This window comes from Pterocles gutturalis, unplaced genomic scaffold (genome assembly GCF_000699245.1).
Source record: "Pterocles gutturalis isolate BGI_N339 unplaced genomic scaffold, ASM69924v1 scaffold18943, whole genome shotgun sequence".
NCBI classification, from domain to species: domain Eukaryota; kingdom Metazoa; phylum Chordata; class Aves; order Pterocliformes; family Pteroclidae; genus Pterocles; species Pterocles gutturalis.
In genome coordinates, this window is record NW_010118480.1 from 1 (window position 1) to 11,296 (window position 11,296).

The following is an 11,296-nucleotide window of genomic DNA, read 5'->3' on the forward strand; positions in this document are numbered from 1 at the left end:
GGCGATGCTCCGCTGGGGTGCGCGAAGCGGTGTGTGTGCGGCTTGAGGAGGGAGTCATAGCCGGGTACGTTGAGGGAGGAGCTCGCCCGGGTTACTGTGGCTCAATAAACACTGATCTTGCAAGTTTTGTCACATCTAAGAGTTTAAAATCTGAGTGAGTTTGAAATCCTGTGAAATAAATTTCAGAATACTGCCAAACTAGTTTTTTTTCTTAAAGCCCCCACTGAAATATTTTATTAATCGCAAAGAGATGCCCTTGAAATGGACTTTCTTTCATTACAGATTGGATTGTAGCAAGGTAGGGTAAAAAATTCTTGTCACTCAAGTGGTCTCAGTTTTTGTGGTTGTGTACATAGGTTGCGTGCAGCTCAGCAGCCAGTCTGTCAGATTTCCTTGTCTAGTATAAAAGGTGATCTGTTCAGGCTGCATTGAGGCCTGGTGTCAGTGTGGACAAGGAAGATGCCTTAGTTAACTGACTCAAGGCAGTGAGGGCTGCATACTCGTTGTGTTAAGAGTTTGCATTGATGTTTGTCATGTAACTTTAAAGCCCAGTTTCTTCATATCAGCTAAAAGAGTTTTTTTTTCCTCTTTTCATTTAGAGCAAAGAAGGTGCCATCTGTACCGGAAACCCTGCTGAAAAAGCGGAAGGCTTATGCAGCTATAAAAGCTAAACGTCAGAAAAAGATTTTGGCTATAAAAAAGGTGAATATTAAATGACTTCTTAACTTGAACTGCTTCTCTGTTGTAATATCATCTACTACTGCTGATGTAACACAATACAGAAGTTGACAGCAGTTAGGTCTAGCATGTTGATATTTTCATAATGTTTTGGACTAAAATATGGAGGTTTTTTTGTCAATAACAGACCCGTTCTGGGCAGAGTAAGGGCAAAGTGTACAGTTGTCTGTAAGGTTAGTCTTTGACCAGGCTAGAGGTTGTAGTATTTGTGAGGGTAAGCTTGATGCATGATAACATTGTTCAAGATAAAACAGCATTGCTGTGTAACAGTCTTCCAGATTATCTAGAATATTGCAGAGAGTGATTCTGAACTCCATCATATGGGTAGATGTTCCTTTAATCTGTATTTTTTGTGTGAAGTTCTGGAGTATGCTACATTATTTGAAGGTGACTGTCGTGTTAAAACGCATTAGATAATCTTAAGTAATTTTCAATTTATTTCAGTACCGTAAGGCACAAAGAAAACTCATCTATGCAAGAGCCAAAGCTTACCACAAGGAGTACAGGCACATGTACAGGCAGGAGATCCGTATGGCCAGGATGGCCCGAAAAGCTGGCAATTACTATGTTCCAGCAGAACCAAAACTGGCATTTGTGATCAGGATAAGAGGGTAAGATTACATACAGATGTCAATAATTTTGTGTTCAAAAGCACTGCAGTTGTCTTTCCTGTTGTCTTATCTGTTTTCAGGGTTCAAGTAGGTGAATAAAATCAAGCCATCCACTGGTGGCTTCTAAGGTTGTTGTCAGTAAATTGTACGTGCACCAGAGGCTTATTTAATTAAGTGCAAAATCCTTGTGCTGGCTGTGTCTGCTGTCTTTAGGAATCCCTGATTTTTAGGAAGGTGGCAAGGCTACAAGTATGTGCAGACATTGTTTCTGTCTCACCTTAATCTTGATAAAATTACATGTCAGTATTCCCTAATATCCTACTAAGCTTTGTCTGAAGTGTTTGTTTAACTCTCCTTTGTTAAAGTGTTATAGAAAACTAACAAAAGCTATGATTGAAGAATTATGTTCAGGAGAGCACAAGGATTATTTTAAATTTTTACAGTACAATGCTTATTTCAATTATTTTTATGGAAATAGATCTATTTTAACTTAATACTGATACGTATAGATAGTTTACTAAGTTTACTTTGTGCAATTGGTAAAATAGTGATGTGTTTCATGTGGGAGCAATACTATAGTGTTTTTTTTAACCTGATACTTGGTGTTTTCTGGGATATAGATAACTGAGGCTTTTTTCCAATGTTCTCTAGTACCAATGGTGTCAGCCCTAAGGTCCGCAAGGTGTTGCAGCTTCTTCGCCTGCGTCAGATTTTTAATGGCACATTTGTAAAACTCAACAAAGCTTCTATCAACATGTTGCGGATTGTTGAACCCTATATTGCGTGGGGGTGAGTGAAATGGCCAGTTTTATCAAAGCAGGGTGCAAATGTTGAGTGCCTTTTGCGTTTGTTACACTAGACTTGCAGGTTTCCCTTCTGTTAAAAATCTTTGTATATCTTCTCTGTGCTTTTCCTGCTTTGAATTGAAAATGTGATTAACACGGTGCTTTAGAAGGTAATGCTTGCTAGATATGATTACACTCAAATACCAGTGTTCTTGGGAACTTGGTGTAAGATTTGCTTCTCTGTTGCTGTTGTGTTTACTTTTGGGACATGCTGAAATGTTCTTAAATTGTTTGTTACGGAAGCATCATCATTCGGGGATGTTAACTTGGAATGTGACTTGCAAAGACTTACAATTTTTTTTTTTTACTTGACTGTTTCAGTTATCCCAATCTGAAGTCTGTGCATGAATTGATCTACAAGCGTGGTTATGGCAAGATCAACAAGCAGCGCATTGCTCTTACTGATAATTCCCTGATTAAAAAACGCCTTGGTAAATATGGCTTCACTTAACCAAAACAAGAAACCAACATGTTGCATTTGGGTGGTTAACGCTAAGCTGGACAGCTATCGTTATTTGTCTTTGGCAAATAGTAGTGATTAGTTAATAATCTATAGTTTTGTCTTAATAGCTTAATACAAAACAAGTTGGAAGTAACTTTCATTATAAAGTGTTGAAAACCAGTGTAAAGAATCAAATTTTATCGTTTTGTATTTGTAATTTTAAATGTCAATTGCTTGACCTTTATAAGGTCAGTAGATTTTTCAGTAATGAAAAGGTGCTGCAGCAGGAAAAAAGCTAATCATACATACCTTTGAAGTTTCAGGCTTAATATTAGACATTGTTTGTGTCTTAGACCTTCATGATCTAGTAAACAGACTTCTTAAACTTCCTGTCAGAAGAACTAGCTAGTAGAAGTGATGAGTGTATTTAGTAAAAAAAAAAAAAAGCATGGTGGTCAGTCGTCAGGAAAGAGACTGCTCTAGGAGACTCCTTCTTTTCCAGTTGTTCCAGGAATGGAAGCAAACACTGATGTCTCTTCCATTTTTGGCACTTGATTTGTGTGTCAGTTCAAGTTAGACTGTTCATCTTTGTTCCTTTTCCAGTGTGATAGATAATTGGATTCTAAAGGTACAAGTAGGATGCTGTGATCACTTTCCTTTTTAGCATTGTATTTTGTGAGTAGTTAACTTGTAACATGTCACTGAAGATGCTGGAAAGACATTAAGGAATAGGCTGTTGCATCATTCAGCGGCTTAAGTAGTTCAGTAAATTTCCCTGAGCTACACATAACTATGGTTTAAGTGTATTTGGTCTCTTTGCTGGCTACAAATACTCAGCATTTGAAACTGATGCCTCTTGCCAGATGTAAGAACTAAATAATGTTGAGTTGGCTGCAGCTAATCCATTTTAATTGGATAATTTGGTCATTGGGTGTTGTGACAGAGGGGTGCTTTCTGACTTCCTGAAGTTTATAAAAAAAAAAAGTAGGTGTGACAGTAGTAACTTGGTAATCCTTAGCTTGTTATTGACCAGTGGCTCTGTAGCCTTTCTGAAAACAGTGTTTCTGAATTTTAGGGAAGTTTGGCATCATCTGCATGGAAGATGTGATCCATGAAATTTACACTGTTGGCAAGAACTTCAAAGTTGTGAACAACTTCCTTTGGCCCTTCAAGTTATCCTCTCCTCGGGGTGGAATGAAGAAGAAAACTATCCACTTCGTGGAAGGTGGGGATGCTGGTAACAGAGAAGATCAGATCAACAGACTCATAAGGAGAATGAACTGATGGTAAGGTGTTACCAAAGGTTAATACTGTCCACTGTTCCGTTGCTGCCATGTAGGCTGCTGCCATTACTCATTGAACCTTCATGTTTAGTGTATATTCACTTGTGCTTGAGTGATGCCTACAGTATGAAGCTACTTGGACAATACAGCGTTCTGATTTCATTTTTAAAGTCTTATTAAAGCTTAAACATCTGTGAAGAAATGAAATCTGCATTATGGCTGATATGTTTATGAAGTATAAATATATACCAATAACTTGTTTTAAAACCTTGTTTGGGTTTTATGATGGGAAGCCTTGAGATCTTGACTAAAATTTTCAGCCCTCATTAGTGAATTCTTAATATGATCAGTTTTGTGATTGCAAGTATAGTGTTTTTTCATATTGTCTTATTTCTGCTATGAAAGCCTGTTTAGGGCTGGGAGAAATTAAATTTAGACTGTTTTAGTGGTCTAGATTTTCAGGTTGTTTAAACTTCAGAATGATTCAATTTAAGCTTTCATGTTAACGTGACCAAATTGGTAAATTTGAAATGCTGGTTTTTATCCTTTAGAAAGGGAAAGGTTTATTAACACTTAAAACAGTTTGACGGTGACAGCCGAGTCTCAAAGTATCTAGCTCAAACAAGCTGTCTTATCATCTGTTGTTGTCGTCACTCTGGTGTTCCTGCTTTGATGAGAAGTCTCTGCAGTTCAAAGCCAAAACTGGTTTTTTTCGGAGTTCTCATGCTTTCCATTACTTTTTCCACCCTTTTTACACACTCAAATAGCTTTAGTGTTGCCCATATTTTATTTTCAATCAAGGGTAAATGCCTTTTTGGTATGACAGGTATGCTGTAATTTAAGAAAACTTTGTTGTGTTAGGACGCTTGGAAAGAGTAACAGGCAAAGTTGCGATTTTCTCCAAACTGATTCCTCCAAAGCCAAGAAGGTTTTTTGGTTGGTTGGTTTGGTTTTGTTTTGGGTTTGGAGTTTTTGTTTTGTTTTGACATTTTTTTCTTAGAAATCAGATGTGCAGTTTACTTAGGAGTGCCAAAGTTCCAGAGCATTCATTAATAAAGAAGTAGAAGAGAGGGAAATATATTTTTTTAAGCCTTTTAAAAATGTTTTTATAGTCAACAGGGCAAAGCGAGTTGAGCTCATCCAGGTCTGCTGTGTGTCCAAGGAGCTAAAGGAGACCTATGAAATATCTTTCCATTTGACTGAGTGAGCTTTTTTCCTTGAAACTTCTTTGTAGGCTGTTCTTCCTCAGTTTCCACTCTCCTGAGCTTCTTGCGTGTTGCAGTGTTGTCTGCATCTGTGAAGCAGCGGAGTTTTAAAGCACTGGTTCAATGGCACATGGAAACTTGCACTTTAGGAAATGTAGTTGCTTACTGGGGACAGTGTTCTTGTAAAGCTACTTAGCTCAACTGTGGGAAGAATTGGGTAACTTTTAAAAAGCAGAATTGCGGTAATGTTTGGTGCCTGGGGTGTTGTTTCATTGCTCATACTATCACATTTGTAGAAATTTTGCTGCTGGTGGCACAAACCGTTACAAGTTCAGTACTGGCACATGTTTCCCTGAAGTTAGTGCATGAGGCTTCATAACGAAGATTGAGCAAAACTATTTTCACTTTATGTGTCTGTCTGGTTTCTGAGCCAAAGATGGAAACTGCTATTTTTAATTGAAACCCTGCAGCTTTTCTGGCAATGTAGATCGTTTCTCCTACATCTTCAGTGACAATCTTCAGACTGGTGGTCTTGAGTTTTCAAGAGCCTTCCTACAGGTGGGAGGCTTCTAGTTCACTGTTGCAGTGGCTACAAATGTTTGTGAGGAGTAGTATATTAATAGGCAGAGAAACTAGGGATATTAAGCTGTTTGCTTGTGTTTTTCATTGGACTTCTAGCTCAGCGTCCCATGTAAGTAGCAGACATCAGGGCTTTATTCCATCTTTGAATTTAAGAAGTGACCTTGCAGTTTCTTTCTTGTTGCTTGTAAGCAATTAATTGTTCTGCTTGTATGGGAAGCAAACACACATCTGGTGTAAAGCTAAGATAATTGGTTGTTCTTGTCTCCTGTGCTTTTTATTCCCGCTGTTTTCCTACTGTTCTGAATTATGTGGGTGTTTAAAATGTAAGTAACCTACAGGTAGAAAATGGAATAATGTTGAGTTTCTACTGAGGTAATGGACAGCTAGAGTAGTAGGTTCAGATGAGATATTGGCAGTATTCTAAGTGCTGTCATTGTGAAGGGCTATCTATGTGAAGAGGAGTATTTATTCCTCTTCCCATATGCGGATGGTTTCCTACCATTTGTCTTTATTTCTTATTACTGAAGTGGTAGTCTCAAATACATTTAAAAAATAAAAAAAAAAAAGACGTCCAGTAGCAATTCCTTCATATAGATTGGGGAAAAAGCATAGTACTTTATACTGAATCTTGGCAATGCAGTTTTGGCAAGATACTGAATTTCATTAGCTTTCAAGCAGACTTTCCAGGAATTGGTCTGAAGTTTGCTTTTTGCTTTCATTTTTCTATGTAAACAGTCCCTGAAGTGTGCTGAAAATAGTTACTGCAGCAAAAATTAGAATATCCACAGAGCCTCAGTATGTCTTTAAATATCAAGTTCCTCCCACTGTGCTTTTAGACAAGTAGGAAAATAGATACCAGTACTTCAAGGTAGAAACATTTATCCTGTGAGTTCTGGCACTTGAAATCTATGTTTCAGTGAAGAGATGTTACTTATTGTGTTCAAGTCTATTGAAGTCTTAAATCCAGTGAAGTAAAATTAGTATTTTCAGCCCAAATTATAATCTGTAGAAATGTATGTATTTTTCTAGTGGACAAAGTAGTTTCAGCTCTACACATGTCTAATGATACTTTTTTTTTTCCCTTTCAGATTCAGATGCCCAGCTGCAGTCTTTCAAATTTTGGTCTGTTAATAAAACCATCTTGCACAAAACAGTATGTTACCTTGATTGGTCTCTTTTTGTGATCCCTCTTGTCTAGCAGTGGTTGCTAAATTAGCCCTGGAGTAACTTGTTTCAAAGAGGCATTTATAGTTTCAATTCACAGTAAATAGATGACGCTGTTTCACCTTCTTTTGGAGGGAGAAAATCTGGAAGGGTTCATGTGGGCAAGGGGTTAGTTTTTGGTTGGCAACAAGTATTTACTACTGTTGTGACTGAAAGTACAATAAAGGACGAACTCTTCTCTCTGAGCTGTATGCTGTTGAATGGACAGGATTCCTACTTAGTTGTAGTGCACCAGAAAGCTGTGTAGATTTGTTGATGTAAAGAAGAGTAGATAGTTTCTTAACATGGTAAGATCCTGATTAATTACTTCCAGCTCTGAACAGCATCAGGTTTGTTTTTTTTTTACTAAAAACTTTACAAAATAGCAAATTGTTTGACACATTCTAGATAATTACTCAGCTTTACAAAATTTGTTTGCAGTGTTTTATTTCAGATACTATAGCAGTGGAGACTACAGGATTCATGAGGATGTGAACAGTTGTTGCTGAAGTGTAGGTCTAGCAGAGTACAGATTAGAAATTGGCTTCTTACCTTGTGAGCTCTTCACTGATGGAGTCTTGGCCTGCTGAGACATTGGGTACAACAGATCAACAAGTCATGTCTGCACTGACTGAAATGCTTTTCTCATTTACAGGCAAGCTGTGTTTACATACTTCACCAATGAAGGATGTCTATTTTAAAATCACTGGCATTGAGGGTTTTTTCCCAATTTGTGCAAAAGCTTGTTTCTGCACTTTAAATAAAACTTTTTAACAGCAATGCTAGTTTATTAAAGCTTGTCAAAAGCTACTTTTGTTTTTAAATAACTCAGGAAATTATGATAGTGGCTTAACTGAAAATAGTAGGGTGCTTTTGTTTGTTAATGTGTTAGGACATTGATGAAACAGCCAAGTGTCAGATGGGTCAGTGTTTCCAGATACTTGAACAACTGTGTTGTAAAACTTAAGTAACAATTCCCCTATTGTGACTTGAGCTTCAGAATCTAGTAACACAGCTTCTCTTGTCTAAATATTAAAGTACCAACACCTTTGTCTAGTTGAGTTAGTAACTGCACTAAATCAGAAGAACTTGACAGTTCCTTACAGCTGTTCAGTGCAAGCAATTGTAGACATTACTGTTACATGCTTGAAAATGGTTTATGAGTGAATGAGGTGAAAACCATAGAAGTACTTAATGTATTAGGTGTCTTTGTAAAGTGATAAGCAGTATGGTTTTCAAGGAAGAAGCGTGTTTGTGAAGTTGCTGGATGAAGGGGAAAAGAATCTTACTGTGAAAATTATAGTAATAAACACTTTGTGCTCTTATGGGAAACCACAGTTCTTGTCTTGATCTTGTAAGACTAGAATCTGATGCCACTCCTTTCAGGTTAAAACTGCACCAGTTGGCAGTGAAATTGAGATTCTGGGATGGACCTAAGAAAAGTTCTGTTGTGTTAAAAACAGTATTTCTGTGTGTTTTAACTGGTAGAGTTCTTCCATTACTTGCTCCAAGGTTTTGTTATTTCCCCTTGGCTCATATACACGTTGCAGTATATTCTTAACAGAAAAGCAGTTCATGGATATAATGAAGCCATACGGATGGATAGCAAACTTTCTATGATGGGTATGGAGAATGAAATATTAACTCACAAAGTTGATCAGTGCTGTAGGACCTTATTTGTCTGATAATGCCCTGAAGGTCCCAAATTTTGTTTAAACGAATACGTGCAATGAAGCGTTAGTGAAGAGAAAGTTGATTTGGTTTTCAACTCATTTTTCTTACTTGCCTCTGAAATGCGTTTTCAGATAACAGCTGCAAAACATTAATATATAATGTAGAAACTAATATAAAAGCGTAACTGTGTTTAAGCTGGTAATCCTGTGCAACTGGCCACATTTTATACTAGCACAGCTTTCAGGATTTTAGTATGGCTCTTCAGGCTTTACAGAAACGGTTCATGATCTGATAGTTAAGGTCAGAATTTGCACTGTAAATGAGGCACGATCCACTTGCACGATGCATGAATAGTATGTTTTGGAGCTTTTATGAGGTAATTTGAGTTAAAAATGTAGCTGATGAAGATGATCACTTGATTCCTAAACAATAAATAATGCAGATCTTTTGTCAAATTTATGATAAAAGTTCAGATTCTTGCAAACACGCTGTGATTTTCTCACTGTCCACAACTGCCAGCTGCTGACACATTCTGGAATGAAAATTCTATGAACTCTTATCCTTTTCCAGAATGACCAACATCTTCCTTTTTTCCCTCAGAACTGAAGCCAGAAGCTTTACCTAATAGCTATTGGAGAAGCAACAGGAGACTGAAACGCTAACAACTCAAATTTTTCGGGCATGCTAAAGTTTGTAGGCTTTACAGTTAATTGGTATTTCTTTCTTTGCTGGTGTCCAGCTCATACAGCCTGTTTCACTATCACCAAATGTAAAGTCATACATCTAGAAACGGAATGGGGAGCCCGTCCCAAGAATCCGTGTTTTGAGAGAAAGTTAGGAGACGTGATGGATAGTCAGCTGAACATAAGCTCCCATTTGGCCAAATGCAATTCTTGGATGCATTAAAAAGGGAATATCAAATGGTATGGGGGAGGTAATACTTTTGTTTCAGTAGTGCTTACACTAGTGCCAAATGCAGTATCCAGTTCTTGTGCCAAAAATCAAGCACATGCCTTATGATACTCAGAGCTTAATTTATTCAGTTTAAAAGCAGATGTGGTTATGAAATTAGTATCTACCTATAATTACCTCCGTGGAGAAAAGTAGTTTGATAATAGAGAATTCTTTGATCTGAGAAAGCTATAATAGGATGAAATGTCTTGAAATTGAAGCCAGATAAATTTTGGCGTTAAGCAAACAATTTTAATGGAACATAATTAGACACTGGAACACTTAACCAGTGGTGTGCCAGATTCTTTGTCAGTGGTCATTTCCAAGTTGAGGTTTGGGTTTTTTCCTTCCTTTAAATTATGTGCTATATACTTTGAGGAGATTTGTTAAGGGCAGTCCCAGAGCCTCTCTTACTCAGCAGAAGTTACTAAATGCAGGCTTTTCTAGGTATTCAAGGGATACGAGTTAGAGCCTTGTTTTAAGATGTCTGTCCACCCAGAGTGAAATTCAGAACAGGAGTGGTGGCTGTTGCGTGCTTCACAAGGGAACTTGGACTAGTGCGGCACACAAAGTGGCAAGTCACCTGAACCTTAGCATGAACAGTCCTCAGGAGAGGGATAGTGGGACATCACATACTCCTTTTGGGCTTTGCCACTTCTGCCCATTTGGAATCCAGATCTCACAGCTCTCTCCTCAGGACTGGGATCTGTGTTGTTTCTAGAGAGGTGAGCAGGGCCTACTGTCAGTTCTGAGTCTCTGGCAAGCAATGTGGTGTCCCTTCTTCATACAACTGGTTTGCTCACACCTAGGAAACTAGATGTGTGTGTTTTGTTCAAACCATTCCTTCCATCTCCGTTTCCAGAGGACTCTTCTTTCTGCAGAACTGTAGGTGAGAAAATCTGTGGATGTTGCTCCTTATTGAAGCTGTTCCAAAGTCCAAGGCAGGGTGAAGATCCTGATTTTGGCTTAGGTTAGGAAACTGTAGATCAGAGATAGGAATCTGAAAACAGTCAAGCTTAGAAGGGAACAAAATTCTAGTTTTCCAAATCCCAGGCAAAATGTTCTGCTCAAATAGTTTCATGAGGTTTAAGTTGTAGTGGGAATTTCTTTGTCTTCAGGGATCTTTAACATGATTGTGCCAGTTCTCTTTGGTGAGGTTCCCATTCTTCTTTGCATACCTGTTTTTCCTAAAAGTTTTTGTACCATACCAGACTATTCCAGGCATCTAGGAGCCCCAAAATACCTTTGCCCTGCCTAAATATGGGTTTAGATGTAAGTAGGTTCTTAGACGGTTGCAGTTTTTCATTACCGAAGAGTCTGAAAAATCAAGTACTGAGCTCATGAATTGCAAGTTCTAAGAAAGAAAAAGGATATTCAGAAAAAAAATTGCTACACAAAGCTCCCATGTTTTTTCAGTCTGTCTGTAGGTGATCCACTGGCCATTTCTAGCTTTATCTGTGAAAATAAGTACTTCTGACCTTGGTCATGTTGCAAATAAGAGCAAATTTTCAGAGTTCAGAGCTGTTAGCAATTTTCCCAAAGATAAAAAACTCCACAAAAGCAATTTTTTATCTGCTAAGTATTTCTTCATATAAACTACTCATTGCACCAAAGTTCTTTCACTATGCAATAAGTAGGTACTTTGTTGGAGGAAAACAATGAGAAATAAGGGAGTGTACAGTCATAGGGCCATGGGGTGTATATGGGGAAGAAGCCACAAGCAAAGTAAAATCTAGGATAGGGGAGGAAGAGGCAGCAGAGG

The 11,296-nt window shown here is 37.9% G+C and overlaps 1 protein-coding gene across 1 annotated transcript; it reads left to right on the plus strand.

The window, feature by feature from the left end:
- Positions 1–599: 599 nt before the first annotated feature.
- On the plus strand, positions 600–6,857 carry RPL7 (ribosomal protein L7; the record flags this gene model as incomplete). The annotated part of the gene is made up of 6 exons (XM_010076223.1): positions 600–702; positions 1,183–1,349; positions 2,001–2,138; positions 2,516–2,625; positions 3,712–3,922; positions 6,795–6,857. Coding segments are annotated over 5 exons (727 nt in total), but the record flags the coding sequence as incomplete, so codon positions are not given.
- Positions 6,858–11,296: the final 4,439 nt, after the last annotated feature.